The following is a 25,035-nucleotide window of genomic DNA, read 5'->3' on the forward strand; positions in this document are numbered from 1 at the left end:
TTTTGCTTTTTCAAATCTATAACCTGTAGGTTAAAAGACAAGCTCACATACATGGTGCACATAACTAGTATTGGTGCTGAAAGTCTGACTGATTTATCCCAGAGCCTTATCTTCCATAATGGCTTTTCCCCTCTGTACTGCTGACCCTCCTACCACTTTTCTAGCTTTGTACAAGCTTTCTAAGAACAATGGGCATTGAAGAACACTCTTCTCTGAGTCTTTTTTAGAAAGGAGATGTTTCAGTGTCTTGAGTGTAGTAGTTAATACTGGCTAAATTATTTCGATGTTAAACAATATTTAATCCTCTGATTTAACTTTAGGGGATGGCCGTTGCCTTCATCAGTGATAATCACTCAAACTTGTGTGTTTGCATAGCTAGGTATGCTGTTGCATAAAAGATGCTTGTAAAATGTTCAGCAAAATGCCACGGTGTTCAGAATTCGCACTGCAATACAGAAGTAAATACTGAGTAGATTAAGAAATAGTAGAAATCAAAAGTAGCTTTCAATACACAATTCATTACTGACTAGTATTTCCCTAAGGACATTTTGCAGGAGTCAGAACTACCCTGGCCTACTCTGTGTTTTTTATCAGTGATTAGAAAATGAATATAAAAATCCTGTCTGATAATGCACGTATATGGCAAAAATCCAAGTAGTAAATAACAGTTACTAGGATGGAGCAAACGTTGCACAGTAATAAAGAATTATTGCTTAGCACATCCTGTTGGGAGAGAGAAATCAAATATCTTTTCTTGGGTCCGTTCTTTTTACCTTGGAAACTGTTTCTGGAAAGCATGTGGAGTCATACTGGGCAAATACATCCTCACACGTTCCTGTCTTAGTATGATACTGTCTTTTTTTTTTTTTTTCCTTTCATTTCTTTGTTTTAAAAAGTAAAAAAAAATAGGAAGGAAAAAAAAGGGCAGAACTTGGCTGGAGTGTTGATTGCATATTAGTGGTGCATTGTTGTGTTTGGCACTTCAAAAGCTGGGGACTGCAGGAGAGAGCCAAGCAACTGGTGCAGAACCTGGAGAAACATCCTGTGCACTGAGATCCTTCAGAGCTCAGCACAAATGCCCGAAAGGTTTTAGAGAAAACATGTAAGCAGCAAAAATGCTGGAAAAGGAGAGAAAAAATCAGATATTAAATACAGCAGAGAGACATCATCAGAAATTAATAACTGGAAATTGAAATAAGAAGATTTGAAAGAGAACGCATCATTTAATTTAGGTACAATGTATGGGTTTAATATTCTCGTAAGTGCATGAATCTAGTGGGCAATGACTTTAAATGCACTGAACATACGACTGAATTAAATGCAAAAAGTGATGCTTGAAAGAATGCCATTTGTATTGCAAAGTTTTACAATGATACGATACTCCTATAAGGCTGTAATTACATTATCATGCTTCCCTCCCTACCCTTAAGGCCTTTGCCTTTCACGAGTTTGATGAAGAAGGGGAAAGAAGGCTAAACTGCAAGAACTACCATAAGGCTCCTCTTTTCTCCCTTCTGAATATTTAAGTTGAAAAAATGAGACAAAAATGAGACATTTTTGCATGCAGCAGGATACGCAGATCAAAATAGCAGCAGAGCAGAGATGAAAACCATGCAGAGAAAAACATGAAAGATTCAGCACTGCCTTTTAAATCTTTATAGGCAAATTGTGTTGTTTAAACCACCTGAATTACAGCAGTGCTTAAAAGTTCTGCCTCGTTTCGTCCTCAGTTTGGTTTTCTCCCCACCTTGAAGTCAGCTGACTCCTGCTCCTCCCTTGTGACACATGCTTAGGCACCATGCTAGGGCAATCTGCCAGTTTTTAAAGGACTTACAGCCCCAAAAATACACTCCTCCTTGCTGCTTGACACACTTAACAGAAAAACACTACAATTACCTCCTCCGAAAGGCACACTTTGATTTAAAAATAACATTTCAACAACCTTCTGGTCTGGTCTGTAACAAATTAAATCCTTTTCCATTGCGAATAATCTCACAGTGCTCGATGTGTGGTATTTTATTTATCTAAATAATTAGTAAAATTTTGGGTCTGCAGGAAAAAAAAAGAAATCAGGATGCTGGACTCGGTGAGGCTGAGAACTAATGCCTTTCAAATGAGGTTATACCCAGCTACGCTGGCAAGACTGAACTTGTAATCAGTTTGTGGCATTGCTGTGTGGCTTTAGCAGATGCATCATTTCCTCGTAGTATGCAGAGGACGGAGGATTTTTTTCACACTTAGGCCTGACTAATGCATGCTGCTGCTGCTGTAATTACGAGAGCAGGGACTGCCTCCTGTGTGTGTACCATTCAAGTTTTCAAGCACTTTGCTGATACAACGTAGTCCTGCGAGTGTTGGGATCGCCCCGCTGTGAAATGAAGGGTTTGGAGGAAGAGCAGGCAGGAGAAACTGTTCTCAAGTGCTGTTCCAGATCTGGGCTTCTGGAGTAAGTTTTAACAGCCTGAATCATCAGTACATTGTATTCATAACAGGGTATTGATGCTGTTTCAGGTATTTTTAGAACATAAAAACAACTCTTCACCTGAGAAAAGAGCACATTTTTTTTGTGTAGGGACAGTCATTTCAGGCAGGTTCAGGAAAGATGTCATTGCTTTTTTTACACAGTTGCAGTGCTTTGACATGATAAGTTAAATTTGGACCAGATAATCTTAGAGGTCTTTTCCGACCGAAATGATTCTATGATTAAATTTTTAAACAAAGAAACAAAAATACCCCACCGTGTTTGTAGACATCTCTCGTCCATTGCGGAGTAAGGATGTGCTTCTGCATTTATATTGCTGCCTTTTCTCTTGCCCTGGGTGCCAGCACTCACCCCCCTTGTGGTGTATTAGTTGCAAAGAGATCAGGAAAATGATTTCTGGTTTTGCATGAGAAGGTTTCACTGGACATTTCAGTGCAGCGTAACTTGCTGCATGGCTGTCCCTTTCCACCTCGTGGCAGCTGAGTCTGGAGATCTATCTGGTTGCAGTCAAACCCTGGAAGACAAAAGCCCAGTTTTCAACCTAATCCCCTGTCTGAGAAGTCCCACAAGTGCTTTTGTCAGCAGGGAGGAGACAGGAGTGTGATGCGGAGGACAGAAGGGAGGGTGGGATTTCCCATTTTGGAGGCAGCAAGCTGTCAGGGTGGCTCACCTGCAATCATAACTGCACCACACCCTATGGCCCTGATTGTTTGTCCTCTTCCAGCTGCTGCTGTGCTGGCTCAGGAGGCCGCCGCTCTCAATTTCTTGGTGCTACCTCCTCAGATCTGGCAGCTGATTGTGTGATTGCTCCTTACCAAGGGTGCATCAAAGCTTATGTTCAGCTGAGGCAGTAATGGGACGCTTTTGCTGAAAGGGGAAGGTCTCGCTTCCCCTCTCTGCTCCTGCTTTGTGATGTATCCTCTTCCTTCTGCCAGTTCTGACACTTTTTGAAGCCACCCATGAGCTTTAGTTTGTTAGAAGACAGGAAGCACACACCCAGCTTTTCTTTTTCTTGCAGTAGGGCAATGGGTTTTGCCTGCTGTTGTGAGTTAAATTTGTGGAAGAGGAAGATAAGCAACAGGAGGAGGGAATCACAGCTGGTTACACTGAGCTTTTGGGTTGTCTCGATACACTCTTGTGAAGCCATCCCTCAGATTTCAGTGCTTCAACTCATTGCTGCTGACCTAAAGCGAGCAAGGAGCTGTCCTGCAGGCTGCTCATCAGATCAGGCAGGGTGGTGAGGATGAGCAGCTGATGCTGGGTTTGATGCTAACCCAGCAAACATGCGGAGCAGCGCACGTTTCCATTCGGGATGCAGCAATGCTATTTGCACAGGTTGTTTCTGCCAAAAAATAAAAAAATAGCAAAGTGTACATAGCACAATTTGATATAGGAAGGATCCTCTGCTATGACCCTTACCTCATTCAAGAGACCAATATGCAGACCTTTAGAATAAAAAGTATTAGGTAATGTGGTTGTTCAGATTGCTGTAACTTTTCAGAACTCCTTATAAATGATGGGTTTACTCTAACTGAGAAACAGGTTTGATTGAGAGGCACTTTTCATTTTAATATCACTTTACATTCATTTTTCTAGTTAAATAGAGTAGTCAGTTAGAAATATTTTTAAGAAGGGTTTAACCATAACCTTTTCCCACAGTAACTAGCCTTTATATAAAATTGTAGTCAGCTTCCATGCACGTACCCCATGATATGCAGCGAGTGGTGGTGGAGGTGCAGTGCTGGAAGAGGAACGGTGAGTCCGTGCGCTGCAACAGGCTGAGAAGAGGGCTGAATCATCAGCGAAGACATTGCTCTGCCTCGTTCTTGTTTGTTGTTGTTGTGTTTTTCCTCTTCAGACGCATTTTGTTTGGCAGCCAGAGATTGCTGTGCTCTGCAGAAGCTGGTCTGTCTGCCTGGGGGCTGGGTCTGACTAGGGCTGGAAGCCTTTAGGGACTGCCCCATGCTGGGAGAAGGAGCAAAGCCCAGCTTGGCAAGCACAGAGGATCCTACAAGGGGCTTGTGGAGTCTGTAGGCTAAGACATAGCTGGTCTGCCTCGCAAGATCAGAGAGAGGGATGTTGTGCAGAAGGCACAGCAGGCAGAAGAGAAAATTGTTTTCGAATCTTTAATATTATTTAAAGAACAGGGTCTGGTCTGCTTGGTGTTAACTCATTCCAGTTTAAATTACGACTTGAACAAAATTGTGCTGGAGAGGAAAAGCCAGGAGGGCAGCTCTAACTCAGTCCTGTGGGAGACCACTAACAGGCATCAGTCTGGCACGAGAATAGTGCCTGTTCCCCTGCAAAGATCCATGCTTCTTCAGTGCTTGCCTTGCCTGCTGTAAAAGCCCACTAAGATGCTGGATAAGAGCAGGTGTTTCGTGTGGTGGTGGCTTTTTACTGGTAGCTGTTGTTAAATCCCATCAGATCTATTAAATAACTAAGTAAAAAATAAGAAAAAAAATCCAAAATATTGTTGTAAACCATTTACCAAAGCCAGCTTTTAAAGAAAGAGGAATTACTTCAGTTCAAATTCAAAATAAATGATTTGTATTTTGTAAGTGTACAATATCACTTCTATTCCTACTAAAATAATATTTTTCTTAGACTACAGAAAGTAATTAACTGAGTTGCACTTCTTTGTACACCTGCATAATTCTGTGACATCCCTCTTACCATATTTTGCACTCTAACCTCCTGCAGCAGAAAGTGTTTCATCTCCAATTTGGAAAATTTACTTAAAGCCTTCACATTTTGAAAGAAAGCTTCCATGCCACTCAAAGAGGCTTAAGGCAGTTTCAAAAATGCAGTAGCTGAAGAATGTGCAGAACAAACTGTATGCAGGCATGTTGATTGTAAGCTCATTGCCATAACAGTGTCGTTTGTCAGTCATCCCTGAGCTTGAACTTAAAGGCCTGTTAAATGTTTGAACTGGTTTTCATGCGGTGGAGTATGTAGGGGTGTAGGACTTCAGACAGAATTTCTTAGGCAGCATAAAGCTGATGTTATTGCAAATCAGAAATTGATTTGTGGATTAATTTTAGAATAAATGTGCTTTTGTCATAGTAAATATTATTTTGATTTGGTCTTTTTTTTTATGCAGGTTTGTTGTTGAAGGTCACATTCCATATTTGAACGTTTATCAGGATTTTCCAGAGAAGATGAAATTATATGGCCTTGATCTTAGGATCTTTTGTGTCGAGGTAATTTTTTCCTTAAAATTATAGATTTAAAAAAAAAAAGTTATTTTTTTGTGGCTTTTTTGGGTAAATGTACTAATAAATTGATGAAATTTATTCTTACATTGTAGAGTTCATGTTTCACATTTTTGTTGGAGACTGCAGAAACCATTGCAATCAGTGACTCTGAACTCTTTAAGCTTTAATTAGCCTTATTAGGCTGATTACCTAAGTTAAAACAAAATCAGTAAGTACTTGTGGAGAAAAAGGTATTCAGAAAAAGGACTTGGCTTCATGTCTAAGGGCAATATAATATCGTGTCTCTTAAACTTTTTTGTGTAAAATCACAAGAATTACTTTTGCTCAGTGTTGTTTGGATACCATCTTCTGTTCTGTGTCTTGGTGTACTGGTTGAAATACATGAAACTTAAAATCTGCATGAGGGGATTATTGACCTTCTGGAGGCTGCAAGGCGAGAGACAGTTTGAGTAAAATGTAAATTGTCCCTTATTTAGGATTACTGCGTATTCTGCTGATGGTTGCCCACTGGTGTTTGTGTTCCAGGAAAAAAAAAAAAGTTAATTACGGATTGTTGAGGTGTGCAAATTATACATTAGCTTTCAAACACAGAAAGCAGCAATTCTGCTGACAGGAAAAGGTGGGTTTTCATCTGCTGGAAGGTGTGTGTAGCCAAGGTCCTTAGTGATGCTGCTGCAAGTAATGTTACTGTTCTCCAGCATGTAGCTTTATTCAACGGGTCAGGAGTTGTTCAGAAACTAATCCATGAAATCTTTCTCTTAGACCTTTCCATAATAGAAAGGATTCATCAGACTGTAAATTTACAAATTGTGGTTGTAAACTTTTTTTAACTCTTATTTCTCAGTCTCTCTGTCTTTCTTTGTCTCCATCCTGTAGAGATGTTGTATAACCTCTCGAAGCAGTTACATAAAACTCTGTTTTTTTATTTAGTCAGGCCAAAGTACAAACAAAAATCCCAATCCTACAAAATACAGGTAAAATGTTCATACAAATTGCGACCCTAGAACTTGTACTGTGTCTCAGAGTGGGAGATCTGATGTGCAGAGAGATGACGACAATTACCCTTTGAAGATGTGCTGTGTATTTTTGGGATGGAGCTGTTTCTGTCCTGGAGTATCTGATGCCAGTCCTGAAGCTGATTTCATCAGTCCCTGTTAGCTTGCTTTCCCCCAGAGCTGTAGGTTTGCATTATTCTGCTGTCCCTCCATAGTGCACCTCCACCTCTGGGTTGTATAATGGCTTGGCATGGAGCTGGATGTCACAACTGGAGACCCACAAGCTGGTCAATTTAATTTCATTTCCCCTCTTATATGAAAGAGGGACTATAGCCACTTCACTCTCTGTCTGAAACATACACATAGCATATAAATATTTAAATTTTTTCACAAACTGGGAAAAAAAAAGTTATCTTCATTTGATTTCTGACTTAAAGATTCATCATGAGTGATGTTATCTAGTGTGATGTGCTATTTTAGCTTGCAGAAGATTGCATCTGATTTAAAAGATGAATTGGTGACCTGTGTGTGACAGAAAATCGTGCTTTTCTCTGATCCTGATACTTGCTTTCTCCCCTGCCCCTGACCAAAGACTGAGTGGAAACGCACACTAATCATCTCTTACCTTTGCTTTCATTAAGAGGCATAAATTCTCCAAGCTTGATGTTGTACAGTTTGTTTTCCAGCTGCTGTAATGTTGCAGTGGATTTCTCTTTCTAGGAATATCTGCTCCCTACTCTACCTGAACTGCTCCTTTAGTAACGCATCCACGGCTTTGTTTGGTTTTAACATTTTTGCCTATATCACTGAGCAAAGGATTGCAAAAACAAACAAAGCCCACGGTAACAAACCAAACAAAACCAACAACCTTCAATCTGCTCCCTACATCTCACGTTCCAGAGCTGATCCTGCTGCTCGTTGCAGCACTGAGATCACCGGTAGCTTACTGCATCCAGTTTTGACATCAGGGCTTTGAGACATTCAAGAGACAAGGTGATTGTCCCGGAGCTGTAAGTCGGATTGTGTAATGCTCCCTTCTGCAAACACAGCCTGCATTCTTTTCTCCTTGGTGTTCTGTATATAATATTCTACAGGCAATTATCTTCAAAAAAACTTTTTATCAGATTGTGATCATCACTAACCAGGCAAGTCAAGGTGCTTTAATGTCATTATTTGTTTTGCTTCAAGTCTGGCGAATGTAAACTGCAGACATTTAAAAAAAATCTAGACATCTGACAAGACTCTTCATGATGTGCTTTTATTCTCTTTTAACCAATTTTTACAGTGTTTGTGTCCTGTGCTAACCTGCTGCAATGCAAATTTTAATCAAGAAGTCATACTAAGTGTTATTTTATCAGTTCAGTGCAGATGAATCTGAACTCGATAAGGCTCACCTCACATATAGACACTCTCAGTGGCTTAAAAATGTTTTTCAGTAACAATTCCCCAGATACCCAAAATGCACTGGACTTGTACAAGGTTGAAGTTATCGTAGCTTTAGAAAAAAAATAAATGCAACAAATACTACGAGGTGAGTCACATCTACTTTCTATCTGTGTAGTGGTGTGTGTATGTACACAAAACATTTTTTTAACCTTAGCTCATTCAGTATTATTATCATTTTGTATGCATGGAACGTGACGAGTCTCAGGCTTTCCAGCAGATGGATTTCAGTGCTGTGTGTAATACAGGCACGGAGTCTCTATCACTGCTGATTTTCTGCTGTCCTGCTGTCAGTCTAGCAGTTGGAGAAGATTAAAAGCTGTAGCATCTGTCATACAAGGAGAAGTTGAGGGAGTTGGGATTTTTATCCCTGAGAAGAAGAGGCTCAGGGGTGTGGAGCTGAGTGTGTAAAACCTGATTGGAAGGAGTGGGATGGACTCAGACTCTTCTCTCTGGTGCCCAGTGAAAGGACAAGACTCCATGGGCATTGTTTGAAATACAGGAGCTTCCATTTAAACATAAGATTTATTTTTTTATGTGGAAGGGTGACTGAACATGACCAGGCTGCCCAAAACCATTGTGGAACCTGCATCTTTGGAGATGCTCAAAGCCTGACTGGACACGGTCCTGAGCAAGCTGCTGTAGTCGGCCTTGCCTTGAGCAGTGGCGTGGGACTCGACCATGTCCAGAGGTCCCCACTAATCTCCAGCACGCCATGGATCTGGTGGTGCAGTGTGCCTTGGGGTGGCAGGAAAGTCCTTCGTGAGCTAGTAATGGGACAGCTAATAAGGAGGGAATAATTTGTCATTCTGCCCAAACTGAGCTTTATTTAAAATACCTACTACGAAGGTTACTGGTTTTGGTAACCCTGTGTGCAGAGCTCTGGGTGTAATTGCCTCATTTAAAACAAAAAGAAAAAAGAGAGAAAAGGAGCCTCTGCCTCTCCGTATCTCCGTATCATTCATTGTGCTGCATAACTGTTAGATAAATGTGCCAGGTCTAGGTCTAGCTGGAGGTGAGTACTACCTCACAAGTATTTTATAAAAGATAACAGTACTTTATTGAAGAGCTTTGTGTTAAATGGGAAATGAGTTGTTTATCCATATTCCGAATACGTGCATCTTTCCAATGCTCGCCTTTGTACACCTCCACTTGATTAGACATCCTATTCCTCTATTAAAATCATCTGTATGGTAGGAGTTAGCATCTGATAAATGGGTTTTGCCTAAATGTACAATCAGAGGGTTCATGGGGCTAACAGCAGCAGCAGCAGCAGGAAGCTCCTGCTCAGCTCCTGATTGACAAATTCTGAGTTCCCAAAACAATAAAAGGGAAGCTAATATCTATCTTATGCTGCAAAACTGCATTTTGGTAAAGCAGAGTCCATGTGTGCTTATCCCTGTGATAAAAACTTTCTTATGCATCAAGAAAGAATACAATACTTGTGGGTTTTGTTGGTTTCTCTATGCAGATCAAGGTTTTTTCTTCCTTTGCAATTTGTTTCACTACACTAAATCGCTGCTGATCTTAAGGCATATGCCAATAATTAACACACGGTGATGAGCAGTCATCTTTTCTCTTTTAGGTAGATACCATCTTTGTTTCCTTCGTATTGCAGAGAATATCTGCTTGTTTAAAAGCCTGCTAGTGTAAGACTTCCAGCTGGTTTGTAAATTAGCAGCAGTAGGTATGAAGGTGTAGGGCTAATTGGATTTCAGGTTGTTATTGATAGGATCTCTCCTCCAGTGCATCTCCACACACATTCCTTCTTCCATTTCTACTTGGAGTAGGGATACGTCTCGAAGATACACCCCCTCTGTTTTGCTTTTAGGACTTTAATCTGTACCCTCGTATAAAACTGATCACAAGCATCTGTTTTCTCTTGAGCTAGCAACAGCTTGCCCTTGCCGGAGGTCTGTTTTCCCTTACATTTCTGACTCAGGGTCTGCGTACTGTATCAACTGCTGTGTAATCCCTTTGTTCGTGCCTTAAAGCTGCTTCTGCTTTGCTGTCTCAAGTCTACCTGTAGCTTTCATTTGTAGAAAATCATGAGTCTTTGGCGTCTTTTACCCTTAACGCCTTGCAGATCTCGTGCGTGCGCCCAGAAATACTTTTTGGTTTTGATTCTCGTGTTCTTGACGCACTCGCAAACCTACGGGTAAGCAGGTCACTCCCATGGCTGTTGGGCAACTCGATTTACCAAAGTATTGGAGATAACAAACACGTCATTTTGCAGTATGTGCTGTGTGGAACAGGATAGGTGTAGCCTCATAAATATCTTTCAGATCCTGTTGTCCCGAAGAGCTCCTGGAATGGGCTTCGCTGTGGATGCGCAAGTGGCTGGACTTGGCGAGGGGCCAGACGCGTGACCTCAGTGAGGTTCCCAGCCTTCAGCCTCTCCGCCACCACTAAAATAACTCCTTTCTTCCTAACCCTAGTGAGAAATACTCTTTTTTTTCTTTCTGAGGGGTGGGGTGCATGGAGAAAATTGAGCTCAGTGGGTGCTTGTTGAGTTGTGCTCAGAGCTGCCCAACAACCTGCCCTTGAAGATGGAAGGAATAGGTGGCTACCTCGTTCCTCTTTCTACCAGTTCTGCCCTGGAGTCTGGTGATGAAGCGGCTTCCCTCTAAGAGCCCTTCTCTTCCCGGCCCCTGAGACTGGTGTTGGTACACCTTGTAGTCTAGGAACCTCTTAAGTTAGTTCCTTTTTTGATATAGGATTTAATTTTGTTCTCATGTCTTCCTTTTTCTTTTTTTTAATGATCCTCTGAGTATTGTTGACTGTTATAATAAATTTATTTAGGCGGTTTTGACCTTGTAACACATGAACGTAAATACCCAGCTTAATTTTTGGTTGTCTTAGTATGCGTTATTATACTTTACCCATCCTACTGCTGACTTAGCTTTATTAACAGAGGCACTATTTAGGTGAAATACAGAGAGCAAATATCTTTCTATTTCCACCCCTTATTTCAATCCATAAATAATTCTTACTGTTATTATTCAGGCCTCCATTATACAGAAATACTTTCTAAACTGCTAGGTGAGAGGGATGTTAGCATCTTCCTTCCCTTTGCCTATGCAAAATTTGTGAATGTGTCCTGGAAAAGCAGCAGCAATACATTGTGTTTGTCAGAAAATAGCAGTGGACAGGGGGAGAATCATCACAAAAGTCATGGGATTTTCTCCCACCTTTACCATTTCTTCCTATATTATACTGCATTGCTATGACTTGCTCTGCCCATACCAGATTTATTCTTTTTTTTTTTTTAAATATATTTCATTCTAGTGTTTTTCTTCTTTTGTATAGTATTTTTCTATATTTGTACAGTTTCATCTTTCATTTTTCCTTTCTTATTTGCCAGCTTCACTGAAAGGCCTTTTGTTGCCTCTTTCTTCTCCCTGCTATCTTCTTTCTTTCGTGGTTAACAGCTCATCATTCAGCATTAAATGCTGTCTGTTTGTGTCATTAGACCGGTAATTCTGGGCAGTTCTCCATTGTGTTCAGTTCAATAAAAATTTTAATTCATACTCCATTATGATCTGATGCTGGCTTTGATAGGAAAAGGAAGAGCTTGAAAAGCAATACATATATTTGGTGCCCTAAGAAGAGGGGTAATTCATCCAGGGCCTGCCTTTTCCTTAAGGTAACCAGTTCTGGGTGTTCGAGTGGGTACCACAGTGTATTCTCAAGTGGGCTGGAAAACTCTTAAACTCTTCTCAGAATGTGCTTCTTTAGTGCAGAGCGCTTTATTCTGTATGATACTTGAGATTTTTTAATTTTTATACTTTTGGAGTGGAAGGAGTATATACCTTGCACTCATGCATGCACACACCCCCTCTCTAGAGCTGATTATTACATTCTTCCTCTTTTATTTAGGAGTGAAAGGCTTGCTTTAAACATTGGCAGATGATCTCTTCTCTGTACTGTCTAAAAACTCTTAATTCTTTTTCTTCTTTTACACTATTCTACAGTTTATATTTTCTTTTTGTTCTTCTCTTTATCTTTTTCCACCATAATTTTACTCTTAGCAGCACTTTAGCATCTATACTAATCCTTCTGCCCCCCATCTTTCTATGTCAGCTTCAGTCAAATCTCATTTCTCCTGAGGATTTCACAGATCTCTGAGATTAATTTGCCAAGATTTTCTGTTATTGAGGATAGCTCTGTGTTGCTCACTAGTTCTGCATGCTTTGTTTTCCAGTGGATCTGCTGTTTTTGAGCCATAATGAGTCCTCCACTGAGGTCTTGTGTGTGAATGTGTTTTTTTCATTTGTTTGTGGTGGTGGTGGTGTTTGATTTTGGTCTCCTTATATCTGTGAATTCTTCCAGAAAGAATAAAAATGTCTTTTCACAACATTGAAGCGTCAATCGTCTCTCTCCTCTTATGACCTTACAAAGGTTGCTTGACTGACAAGATATTTTTAGCTTCCATCTTTCCCATTGTCATTGCACTATTTTCTTCAGGATCCATGCCAAGCTAATAATTCTAGAGTTCCTGAATCTCCCCTTTTACATTTTTTTTAAATACTAATGCTGAGAGCCCTTTGATCTTCAGAATTTCTTAGGATTATTTAAAAAACAGCATTTGTGTTTCAGAGAGCGCCTTAGTTATTTCCTTGAAGCTTCTGGTGTGTAAATTTTCTGATCCTATCCTTTGAAAAGCCCTTAATTTTATCAGATACTGCTGTACTTTTTAGCAGACATAAATTTTCTCTTCCTTACATATCGTTTGAACGAGATGGATTCGTGTTCTTCTTCCAGTTACAGAACAAGCTTGCTTTTTTCTTCTTATTTGTTTCACGACTTACCTGTGGCGTTGCAATTAAGGGTCCTTTTGTTGTTGTTGTGCACTTTCCTTTCTGCTTAGCTGCCCTTCCCTTTTTGTTTCATTGCAGAGCAGCTACGGAGCCATTCCTTGCCTTTTTTATCCAGGAGACTGTCCCCGAGTACTGTGCAGTCAGTTCTGCCCAGCTGAGGTCCTCTGGTTGTGGTCTCCCTTTATTCTGTTATCCTAAAGTAAAAAGTAGGAACTGTCTGGGAGTATTACTGACCAACCAAAACTGTACTTGGAGAGGTCTAAAGCACCTGCTTTTATGTCTCTAGCCAGGGATTTTTTGTATCTTTTACTACCATACTTGAAAACCAGGATTAAATTTAGGATTTATATCCTGCTGCCACCCAAGGCAGCAGGATGTATACCCCCTTCTCTTCCAGCTTCACAGTGGTCCTATAGCAGTAATCCTTTGTGTTACAGCGTGGTTAAATGTTGCTGAGCTTTACCATGGCAGCAGATGTTAAACCAAAGGTGGTTGAACCTCAGATTTTGCCCCCGTTCCTAATTCTTGTGGTTATAGGCAGTTACACTTGGAGTACAGTTATTAATGCTTGTGAACCATAAACATTTTTTGCCTTGTCACCATCTAACAGCTTAGTTGCTTAGTAAGGACTGGTTTAAATTAAATGGGGACGTGCCACAAAAATGTATTTGAATCAACCCGGCGTTGTTCAAGCATAGTAAAAGCAATTTTGTTTTGTAAATTTAACTGGCAAGTTTCAGAAGTCTAAGACGCCTCCTGATTTTGATTTCCTTGTGAATGTTGGGGGCAGAAGAATTGTCAGGTAGCCTGGAGGAAAATGTAGCATCGGAGGATTTCTCATGGATAAAGGAAAGAAGATTGCTCAATCTTTCGAAGATTACCTGTTGTATACAACCAAAACCAGGACTTGGCTGTAGTCTTCAGGTTTCAAGCCTAATGGCTCAATTTTGGAGGTAATTTGGCGTTCAGTCCTCAGTCATTTCTAATCATCTCTGCCAGCTTGTTCTAAAGCATGTGATTTTGCAGTTCTGAATAACACACAGATAATATTTATTACTTAAGTATCAAGTACATTGCTTGGCTAATGATGGAAGCGGTTGTTTGCATATTCTTGTTAGGTACTTTTGGGTTTCTTCTGTTTTCCTTTATGCAATTGGGGCCATGTCCCATTGATAAAATATGTTACTGGGTTTGAAATGCATGAACCCAGACAGATAGGATCCAGATACTTGAGCAGATGGCACAGAGTTGAGAAGAGGGACTGTTCCTAGAGTATTGATGCCTCTCTCCTTGCCTTCACTCAGCTCTTCTCCTTCAGGGCTGGGCAAGCTCCTGGATCTCGCATGCTGCTCTTGTTCACGTATGTAGGTCTTCAAACTTACACCAAGAACAAAACTTACGTTATTTTTCATTGTCCTTTTGAATACAGGAAGCAAACGCGCACCTTCCCACCTCACAGAAGGGATGAGCAGTATTGCTGGGCAGGAAGGAGAGCGGGCTGTGCTCAAGCCCCAGGGTGCACGGGGCACAGCCCGATGTCTGCGAGGCCGCTGTTGGGGACTGGCTGCTCGGACCTGCCCATCTCCGTGCTTAGAGCCAGGGGCTAGATATTCTGGGTGAACTCTATAGCGGTGGCGTGAGCTTATGTGAATATATGGAGTCATGATATTGGCCACTGGAGATCCTTAGAAATCTCATGGCAATTGTTTTTCGTGGTACTAAAACTCTGGGTATTCATTCTGCTCTTCAGGCTAATTCCTCCTTTAGGTCTGCTTGTATTGTTCACTGGTTTCTACCCTAAGCTGGGTGCAATATGGCCGAGTGCTTTCCTACAGCAAATGGTATTTCATGCTTTGGGATTGTTTTATATCAAAGATGCTATTTCTGGATCTGCAATTTCATCATCTTAAAAGCAGAAGGATTAGCATTTGCTTCATTACAGAGTTTGGGTATGTTAATAGAAGTTTATAAACTTGACAGTGTTTCTTAAGTGCTCGTGTTTCTTTAGTTGTGGGTGTGGATTTAGTCTCCTAATTATAGTACTCTTCTAGGAGGGGCAGAAGAAGTGAATCACTGTTTTAGGGCTTTATGTTTTTTGTCCCACCATCTAAGGAGGAGTGAAATTCCTCTGTATTCTGAGCACTGCATGAGGTCACCCTACTGAAGTTCTTGCAAAGAAAGGATTTCTACCATGGGTTTGGTATTGCTAATTTGATTTGGTGACAGGCATGCATTCATTCCCTAAATTGACATTGCCATTCTGAAATTAATTTATTAAATGAGCATGCTGGTAAGTTTAAATTAATTTTTATTTTGAAGGTGGTTTTTAAAATAAAATGATCTGCTGACCATTGTTTGTGAGTAGACCATGTAGAAGAAGTAAATTGCCTGTCATTGGTGCACAGAGACACTACCTACACCTGCAGAAGTAATTTTTAAAGAATGATAACTCTAAATAAAAAATCCAGATATAAAAAAAAGCATGCATACAGGATCCTTCGTCTTCATCCTTCTATTCCTTCTTGTTTTTCACTTTTGTTCTCTTTACCTTCTTGATAAAATTCTTAACACTCTGTTATGAACAGCTTTGAATATCTTGGAAAAAAATGCTACCCTCTTGACCAGATTTCTTGCAAGAAACTTGCTCTCTTCTTCATCTACTGAAACACAGAACCTCTCAGTTCCAGTTTTGAGAATATAGATGGAGAAAATACGGCTTTCAATTTCTCCGATTTTCATCCCGTCCAGCAGATGACTAAAAATATTTTCTATTTGGAAAAGAGTAGTAAGTAGAGACATTGAGTGGGAAGGAGAAGATCATGAAAGGCTGATACAATGCAGGCTTTGTATTTGTGTATGGCATTGTTACAGTGGGTAAGCATTACAGTATGTGAGCACTACACTTTAGTTTTTAGTATTATTTAGTATTATTTTAAAAAGATTGTAATTCAGTGACCCATGAGCTGCTATTAAAATACACAGATATACTTTTTTTCCACCAGTGTCGTCTTTGTGTCTGAGTACACCCACAAAGTGTAACTCAAACAACAGATAAGCCCATGCTACCCATGTTTGTTAAATAGGAGGTGATATTTTTTAAAGTAGAAAATTTGTCATGTTCTCTGAAAGCTGGTATTATTAATGCTGCTACATTTATGTACCAACCTTAATTTAAATATCTGCATGATGTTATTCATACAGGTTACTATAATCCCTTCCTGATCCTGTTTCAAACATGCAGCTATTGTAGCTACAGTAGAATTATTTTCGAACAGCTCCTGATTTCCAAAAAGGAATGGAGAACAGCACTTTGTTGATGTATAAATCCATCAGGCACCCATACTTAACAAATCTATGGAATTCTGGTTATGTTGTGTTGTATGTTTGTTTGTTTTTTGTTTGCTTGCCCTCTCTAAAAGGTATGCAGAGTGACAAGGACAATCAAATATCTGGACAGGTTTCCTACAAGAAACAATTAAACATATCTATTTATCTTTCGAGCTAAAGAAGAGTTGACTAAGAGGAAGCTGTGATGATAGTTTACTTTGTTTAGGAGGCAAATGTTCAATGTCTCTTCCAATACAAGAATTGGGAGGTGTCAGATGGAGCTTGCTGGCCTGTTGGTTCGGAATCTGACAGCAGGAAATGCTTCGTGTGTCCCCTGGGCAATTGGAGGGACTGCTTGCCATCGGCTGGTGTTAAAGGGGGCAGGTAATGACTGGACAGGGGCCACACACACAGAAAAGGCATGTGGGGCTAATAAGTGCAGAGATCTCACTGCTGGCTCAGCCACAAGCTCTGTGAAGCTGGACAAATATTCGGGAAAGTGTCATTGTAGCTTGCTTCGTTCCTAAATTCCTCCCTACTCATCTCTCCTGCTTGCTGCTGGATGCAAGGCTGAATAGCTTGATGAGCTATCTTTTTTGCTTGATGAGATGTTGTTGTTCTGGGATTTCAGTTAGGGTTTCCGTTTGTGGGATTTGTATTCTGGAGAGACCTTCTTAAGATGGTAAAACTTCATTTTTCATTAACTCTAGGTATCTCAGCAACCTTTCTTCTAAGACATAGCTCAAGCCTTTAAGTTGGGTGAATTTTAATGTCGATCCTTAAAGTTTCAGATTGAGGAGTCTGGGGTTGGTTTAACTAAAAGTACATTGAGGAATGATTAAATGGTAAAAGTACACAAAATCCTTTTTTAAAAGGGATATGGCTAACCTATGGCAAAGAACCCTAAGCAGTGCAAACTTTACAGTTTTCTCAAGCAAAAGCTTTGCTTTTTGAAACAAGCTTTTGCATGCAATTCTTTTGTGATGATGTCTGTTTTGGTGGAGTAACTAAAGGAGTTGCTTGTTTAAATACAATGCCTGGAATATAAGTTTTCGTAATGATGAGTAGGATTGACAGTCCCCCAAGCTTTTTTCACTTTGGTAAAGTGATGCTTCTAAACAGCCTTTGGTTCTTTTCTTTTTGGCCCTAAATACAAGTAGAGGTGATTTGTGAATATAAAAAGACGACAGTATTAATATGTCTTAGAGTTCATAGAAGATCCTGAGGTGGAAGGGTCCCACAAGGATCATCAAGTCCAACCCCTGGCTCCTCACTGAGGACGAGGGTGTAGTCCCGAATCATTTAATCTCTTATTGTTTCTACCAGATAGCGTCGCAGTTTAATACACGGAAGGCGATGAGCTGCTCAGTGTATCTTTCCTTTTCTTCATCCGACGTGGGAGTTAGGGCTTGCTGTAGTGCACGCCACGTCGAGCCAGTGCTGTTGCAGAATGTGGGCTTCTTTTTTTTCCTCCTGATGCCCATCTCCAGGCGGTGGCGGCTCCGTTCAGGCTGGGCTGGGAGAAATGGAGCTGGGCTGCTCCCTGACAGCTGGGAAACTGGGACAAAGAGACTTGCCCGAAGCAACAGGGTGGGTTTGTGGTACTGTCATGTGTAAACCTGAAGATTTCCTAAATTTAATTCTCTTTTTCTTTTTTTTTTTTCCCTACTGCCTTTTCAAAAGGGTCCCGATTACTTCATAATCTGATCCTGGCTGATACCCACATCTCCGAGTCATCGTGCTGTGTCTTAGGGGAAACCTCTGCCCCTGGGACTGTCTCACAGCCCAGGTTTTAGTGGGTTGTGCATTTGTAGTTTAGTTTGGGTCTGATTCAGACGGCTAATTGCTGACTAAATCGATGAATTGACTCAGGAACACAGGTCAAAGCGTTGGTGTGGGTTTCTGCCAGCATTCAGACTGCAGTGCCAACAGCTTTCTGCTTCCCTGGGGAGTGATCTACCAAGCTTGCTTGTAGCTGGGCTCCTCTATTCATTCAGGCCCTTTCCTAAAATCACATTTTGTATGGGTGTAAGGATTGGGAAGATCTCTCTTCTCCTGACTTAAATTTGAATGAGCCTAATTGCCCTGCGACTTTCTTCTTTTAGTGGTAACTCTGTGAAGAATTCAAATGAGCACAGCAGCCAGTCCTGCTTGTTTATTTTAAAAATCTTCTGAGAGGTATAAAATTCCAGCCATACAAATTCTGCTAATCAGTAATGCTTTTCCCTTCCAAAACAAGCAGCAATTCCTGCTTTGGTCTGCCAGGGTTTTGTGATACCTTGTAATCTGAAATTGGTTGGGGGGGATGTCTTTCTGTCAGTTTTTATTTTCTTTCTTTCTTTCTTTCTTTCTTTCTTTCTTTCTTTCTTTCTTTCTTTCTTTCTTTCTTTCTTTCTTTCTTTCTTTTCTTTCTTTTCTTTCTTTTCTTTCTTTCTTTCTTCATTTTAGCAGGTGCATGTAGTACTTGTTCAGGCTAAAAAAAAAAGTGCAGAATGAAAAGAAGCAAGGGTGAGGCTTTTATTTAAAAAAAAAAAAAAAGCTGAGGAGGAAGTTCACTGCTGAAAGGGTTATTGTAATCAAGTTTATCATGGGAGCTTGCTGTTGTGTAACAGAAACTCTAGCTTGTCCATACCTGTCTCAAAGCATTACTTAATGAAGAAAGAAAACAAACCTACCAAAATATTTATGAAATTCAATAAAATTTGTTCCCAAACTCCTTCATTTCAATACATCATGACAGACCAGCTCCTTGTTGGATTGCTTTCTCCATTTCTAGAAAGCCTACATTTTTTAGAGCCGTGGTATCTGTCGTTCAGATGCAGCTTGAGCACGAAGTGGGTAACACTCAAGCACGTGTCTCTGTTGGTTTAATAATATTGAAACTCATTTATTCAAAAACCACTTTAGCCAGGAAACATCTAATGAATATGATGTATTCCTCTGAAAGTAGCATATTAAAAAGTCTTCAATACGCACAAATATATATATTTTTTCCAGTGAAGGAGCATATTTGTACTGACTGCTTAGTTAGCTTTTTCTTTTGCCTGTGGTTTGCTGGCTCATCCACGTGCCATCTTGAATTCCACGATAAAAACTTTTAATTCAGTGCAGCAAAGTATCCTCCTAGCACACTGAGATATTTTTTTCTCTCAAAAATGCATAAACATTGTTTATTGAGTCATTTAAAATGAATCTCCTCAGTGCAGAGATCCTTCTCACTTCCTCTGCATTGATGTTCAGGAGTAATTTGGGACTTTAAGATGCAGTAGCTATTTCAGATGAGATTTTGAGGGACAGTTATCAAGGAGAACAACAGAGAGTGCCACTGTTACTTGTTGTGTGATGTTCAAGCGTTATCTTGGTTTCCTTTTTTTTTTTTTTCTCTGCCCATGTGTTGCCAAGTAGATAACTTGGGCAACATGTTTGTCTGTCTCAAGATGAAGCAGTTGATTCCCTTATCCTGTCATAGCCTTCCAGTTATCCTCTCTGCTCCATGAGAGCCTCGTGAAGCAGCAATTCCTGTTGACCAAGCAAGAAGCGTGCGCTTGGCCTTTTCTGCTGGAAGAACTCTCAGAAGCCACCTGTTTCTCAGCAGGTATTTGAGTGGGGCTGTCGCAGTTTCACCTGCCTTTGTTCGTCCTTGTCACTTGGTTCCCTTTAATAATTCCAGGCACACCCTTTGCTGTTACATCAGCATCTGTACATGATTCATGGATATCAGTGTTTGAAGAAATGCATCTCTCCTTTAGTCCACGTAAAAACGGGGGTACCGAGGCAGATTTGGTGTTCATCGAACCTGCTCTGCTCTTTCTGGTGGTGTCTGGGAAAGGACGGAAGAGCAGCGTGCAGTGGTTCCCCCCATCATGCTTTCACCTCATGAGGCTGGGATGTTTGTTTCTGCCCAGCAGTGATAACAGTGCTCGCAGTGCCCATCCTTTACATCGTGTATGTCTCTTGTCTATACCCAATCCTCTGGAAAACAAACCATTCATGCAAACTTCGTGTTAAGACTGCCCAGAATCTTACCACAGCAGAGCTGGCTGCCTTAGTTTTGACAGCTAACTCAGCTGGGAAAAATGTGTATTAGTGAGAGGGTTGCTTATTTGGGAAGGTTTTTATTGATAATAATGCACAGTGTTTAATTGCCCTTTATCTGTGTGTGAGAGTTATTGCAGTAGTTTCCTGCTGTTGGAGGTAGGATGGTGGTCGCTGAGAGGCAGATAGAGGTTAGGCAAGGGGAGGGAGGAAGACAATTAAAAATAGACATCGTTAGCATTTATTAGCGCATGTTTGTATGGGAGGGAGTACCACAGCGGTGAGGGCAATACCCAAGTCATGGGAGAAAAAAATCTTCAATAATGGAGGAGTTTGGGCTTTCCACTCCCACTGTGGATATAATACATAATGATTGGGTCACGAGGTCATTTTATTCACTATTAGATATGAATTTGGGTGTCTTTACAGTCGATCCTGTTGTGTAAGCTGCGAGCACTGCAGCTGGCTTCAGCCCACGTCAGGCTGGCAGGATGTGTTGGTGCTGCCAACCAGCAGGTAGAGCTGAGCCTGCTGAGTAGCGGGAGCAACTGCAGCGAGCCAGGCTCCGTAGGGCTGATGTGGTACCTAATCCTACCGTAGTTTTAAAGTTAGAGTTCCTAATAACTCATAATTTGTCACTCATAGTTTGATCTAAATCATCAGGTTAAATTGCTTTCTTACCCTGTTTCCTGAGAAGTTTGGCACACTTTTCAAACTCAGGCTGGCATCTTCAGAATGACAAGGTCTTGCTGGTTTTCAGGTAATTCCCACCAGACCCAAACTCCAAATTTCACAGGTTCCCAGAGACCTACAAAGAGCCAATAATGAAAAAGTGAAGTATTAAAAGTATTAAAAGGTCAATTAGAGGAAGCTCGTAGAAAACGTGTCCACTGCTGAAGAGCATAAGATAGAGCCTTAGAGACGAGGCAGGTATGGGACAAAAGATGGTGTCTGGATGGAAATGAACAGGTAGAGGGGTGAAAAGAAAGGGAAATGTGCTGGGGAACAAGTACTGGAGAAGAGTATGTAGGGAAAAAAATAAAAGGTAGGAATTAAAAGAACTCTACGATTAATTCATTTCAGAAAGGATAGAAACTAATCACAATAAACTAAACAGAACTGTGAGTATGTAAGTGCTGCTGGTTTCTCCTCCCGTAGGAGAAAACGGTCTGTACAGTGAGCTAAGAAGAGAGGCAGTCAGACCACGCTTAAAACAAAAAGCTCTGGAGCCTGCAAATGAAGCTAGAAAGCCAGCCAGTTGTATACTGTGTTCTGCTGGTTGATCAGCAACATTCTGATACTGTCCAAACAAGTAGGGGAGGCTGCAATCTTGGCTCACCCCAAACAATTACTTGTTGCTCTGATCTGATTATCATGGTAATAATTTGGCTCGTTCGCTTCTGAAAACCAGGTGGCTCTTTTCTAGCACAGGTGAAAAATTTCATGTAACTTGGAAAGATAAAGGCAACTGATTTAAATAGCCTAATGAGTGTATATCATAACGAAAATCTTCCTCTAGACACTTCTTTACCGACTGAGCAGCGTGTATTTTCTCTCCTATACGAGGGGAGAGGAAAAAAAAATAAAATTATTCTCAAGTAGTACTAATTTTTTGTACCACTTTCTGTAGAAAACATGATGCTGACTTACTTTCCGTGTGTGAGAACAAGAGACAAAGATTTTAAAGACAAAGCTGTTGAGGAAAGTTCTCGGTAACCTCTGCACCCGATCTAGACAGGGTACGGGCTCTGTCAGCATTGTTGATCAGTCCTGAAGAAATTCCAGCTTGTGAAACACCTGAAAGGGCTATCAGGTGGCATAACTTTAAAAGGGTTTTCTGTCAGTCTTCCTGAAATTATTAAGTGCCCTCGAGGGTTTGTAACTGGGTTTTATATGCCGAGTGTTTCCCAGGTTCTCCAAACAAAGCGAGGGCTCGGTAATTCCGCATGCTGATGGACAGGGGAGGTGTCCTGATATTTAGCACAGAAGCACAACTGAAAATGTGTAATAAAAATCGTTTAATTTGCGATTGGATAAGCGAAAGTTGTGCTTGGAGGACGTGTGGCCTGTGATCTAAGGCTGTCCCTTCTTGTCCAAGGACTCCTCCCTTGGGGTGTAATCACGAGGCAGTGTTTTCACTTGAAGGAGGCCCCGGCTCTGGAACTCGCTTTCCTACTGGATTTGTTGGTTGATTTTTGGTGCAACTTGTTTTATCATGTTGTTTTTTCCTGGGAGAGATGCATAGCTAGGTAGAAAGTGAGTATCTCCTAGATAAATTTTATCAGCACTGATCAATTTGGAGATCTTCAAAAGCCAGCTGGCCGTGGTCCTGGGCAACCTGCTCTAGGTTGGACCAGGTGACCTGCAGAGGTGCCTTCCAACCTCAGCCATGCTGTGGTTCTGTGACTTTGGAGGCGGCTTGACTGCAGTATTTTGCTTTTTTCTTCGTACTGTACTAACACTTACTGTGCCTGTTGCATGGAATTTGGGTGTTCTGTTTGCTTTAACCCTCCCAGCAAGCGAGATTTTGCAGCATAAGAGATTTACTGCATGAACTCCGAGCTCTTTCAGAGCCAAACAGGGTATGTGCGTGGTGCCAGGTGAGAATTTCAGGGCTAGAAATGCTCCCCAGTCTCCCCAGTCCTCAACCTTCAAGCCTTCCAGCCCTTTGTTTGCCGTGATGTGTCTCTGAGATGTGATCTCCTCTTTGATTCAGCTTACCCAGGCAGTTTACAGGTGAGGAGAGGACTGCGTGCTCCTGCAGTGCAGCGTTCAGTCCATCCTGCGTTGTCCTGACTCAGCGCCGTGCTGTAGAAACACGATGACTGCAGTCAGTGCTTCTGAGCTCAGGGGGTTAAGCCCAGGAAAGGAGCAATTGATTTGGCTGGTCTTTACAAGATGAGCGTGTCCTTCCCAGATCTGCATGTCCCACTTGTGTTTACATCTCTTTATGAACACACATCAGCTAAGAACAGAGTTAGTCTGTTAACACCCTTTCAAAACCAGCCAGATGATAGCACTCAGTGTTCATTTTTATTTTTTTAAGCCACTTGTGTTTGCTCTTAAAAAAAAAAAAGTTATTATGAAGCAAAGAGCATGTGAAAAATAACTTGGTTGACTTCTCTAAACTGCAAACAAAAGCCTGGACTGGATTCGAAAAGCTTTGAAACAAAAGTCAGCATTGGGTGTGAGGATGAAGGGATGATTCACGAGAGCCCAGGACAGGAAAGCTGTCTCCTTAGCCTGATACGGTGAGAAAAGCTCGTGTGTACAGTGATAGAGGTGCCTGCCTTGGACCCTCAAATTAAGAGTTACGTTCCTTAACGTACTTCTCTGTAAAATTAGACTGCTCAGATAACTTCACTGGTAATAGTTTAATGTTTGGGAAAGGGAATGCTTCAAATGACTGAATTCCCGGTGTCTTCATTTTCATCTGTGCTATGTTATTAAGAAGCTACTAATTCAGCTGCTTTTCATCAAAGGGAAAATGCATTTCCTTTATACCTAATTAGGAATATTGCTCTCGCGCTGCTTTTATTTGAATTATCTGGGACTTTTCCTTTTTCTCCCGATACACTCAAGCGGAGTTACGTCTGATTCAGGTTTTGTTCCAGGATTGTTTTGGTATTCAATGCAGAACTGCTTTTTAAGAGGAATGGAAAGTAATGTGAGCCTGGTAGCGCATGTTTTTCTTGTTTCTCAAGATTGTCACGTCGCAGTCTAAGCCACTTTTTAACACTGTTTAGAAAATATAATGAACATGATACAACTTCCTAACTGTTACCCAAGTTGCATGTGTAATAGCGACAGTCGAATTATTCGTTTGCTTAAGCGTGTATTAATGCAATTAAGGAAGTCTTAACTGCGGTCTGGGGGGAGATCGTTTAAGAAAATGAATGGAAACGTTTGGCAATCATTCAAAAACTATGAAATTTGAGCAATTGCCACATAGCTTATGTTAAAATAGGTGAAACCAAGTGATTGGATGAAAAGGCATTATCTCAGCCTTGCTGTTGTTGTAAACACAATGGCTTTGTTCTCAGTCTGGTCTATAAAACCAGAAGCCTGAGTTCAGTATTGTTCAGGAAAGTTTTGAATCCGTGTACAAAGTGTAAACTCCTGCAGCATTCCTGCTGAAGGAAAGTACCTTAAGCACAAGCTGACTTGATAGATATGATAGATGATAAGCAGCTCTGCTGAGTTAGAACCACCAAGGCCAAGCAGAAAATGCAAGACTTATACGTGTAAAAGGGTAACGTAGCCTGAACAACTGGGAGTTATCACTTCAACAGGTACATTCAAGCAACTGTTTAAAATATAAAGAATTAAGTCACACAGTACAATTTTGAAGAGTTAAAGTATTAAGAAATGAAGGTCAAATCTTACAGTCCGTACTTCTGCAAACTCCACCAGGTCCTGCTGAGTTGGCTATGAAGAAGCTTACTAAAATCTGGCTGTGAGTTATGTTCTCCTCTAACAGGAAAATCTCAGGAGAAATTGGGGGAATTTTCTTTATGTAGTCAATAGTTTGGAAAATGATAAATAACTAAGTGCATAAGTATGGAAGGTGATGTAGCAAATAAACCTGGAAACCATTTCCAAACATAGAAGTCCAAGACAGTGACTGGGAGCCATCAGCATGGATTTACAAAGGGGAAATGGTCGGACCAACCTGATGACCTCTGATGACAGGCAGAAGGCTTGGTGGAAGCTCT

At 40.9% G+C, this 25,035-nt stretch overlaps 1 protein-coding gene across 2 annotated transcripts in view; it reads left to right on the forward strand.

Annotated features, from left to right (window-relative positions):
• Positions 1-25,035, forward strand: part of TAF1B (TATA-box binding protein associated factor, RNA polymerase I subunit B) — a 48,359-nt gene that overhangs the window by 9,322 nt on the left and 14,002 nt on the right. For both annotated transcript variants that reach the window (XM_027455216.3, XM_005014104.6), the window contains exon 8: positions 5,586-5,685. In XM_027455216.3, coding sequence (XP_027311017.2) covers positions 5,586-5,685 — 100 coding nt within the window. The remainder of the gene's footprint in view (positions 1-5,585; positions 5,686-25,035) is intronic.

This window comes from Anas platyrhynchos, chromosome 3, assembly GCF_047663525.1.
Source record: "Anas platyrhynchos isolate ZD024472 breed Pekin duck chromosome 3, IASCAAS_PekinDuck_T2T, whole genome shotgun sequence".
NCBI classification, from domain to species: Eukaryota; Metazoa; Chordata; class Aves; order Anseriformes; family Anatidae; genus Anas; species Anas platyrhynchos.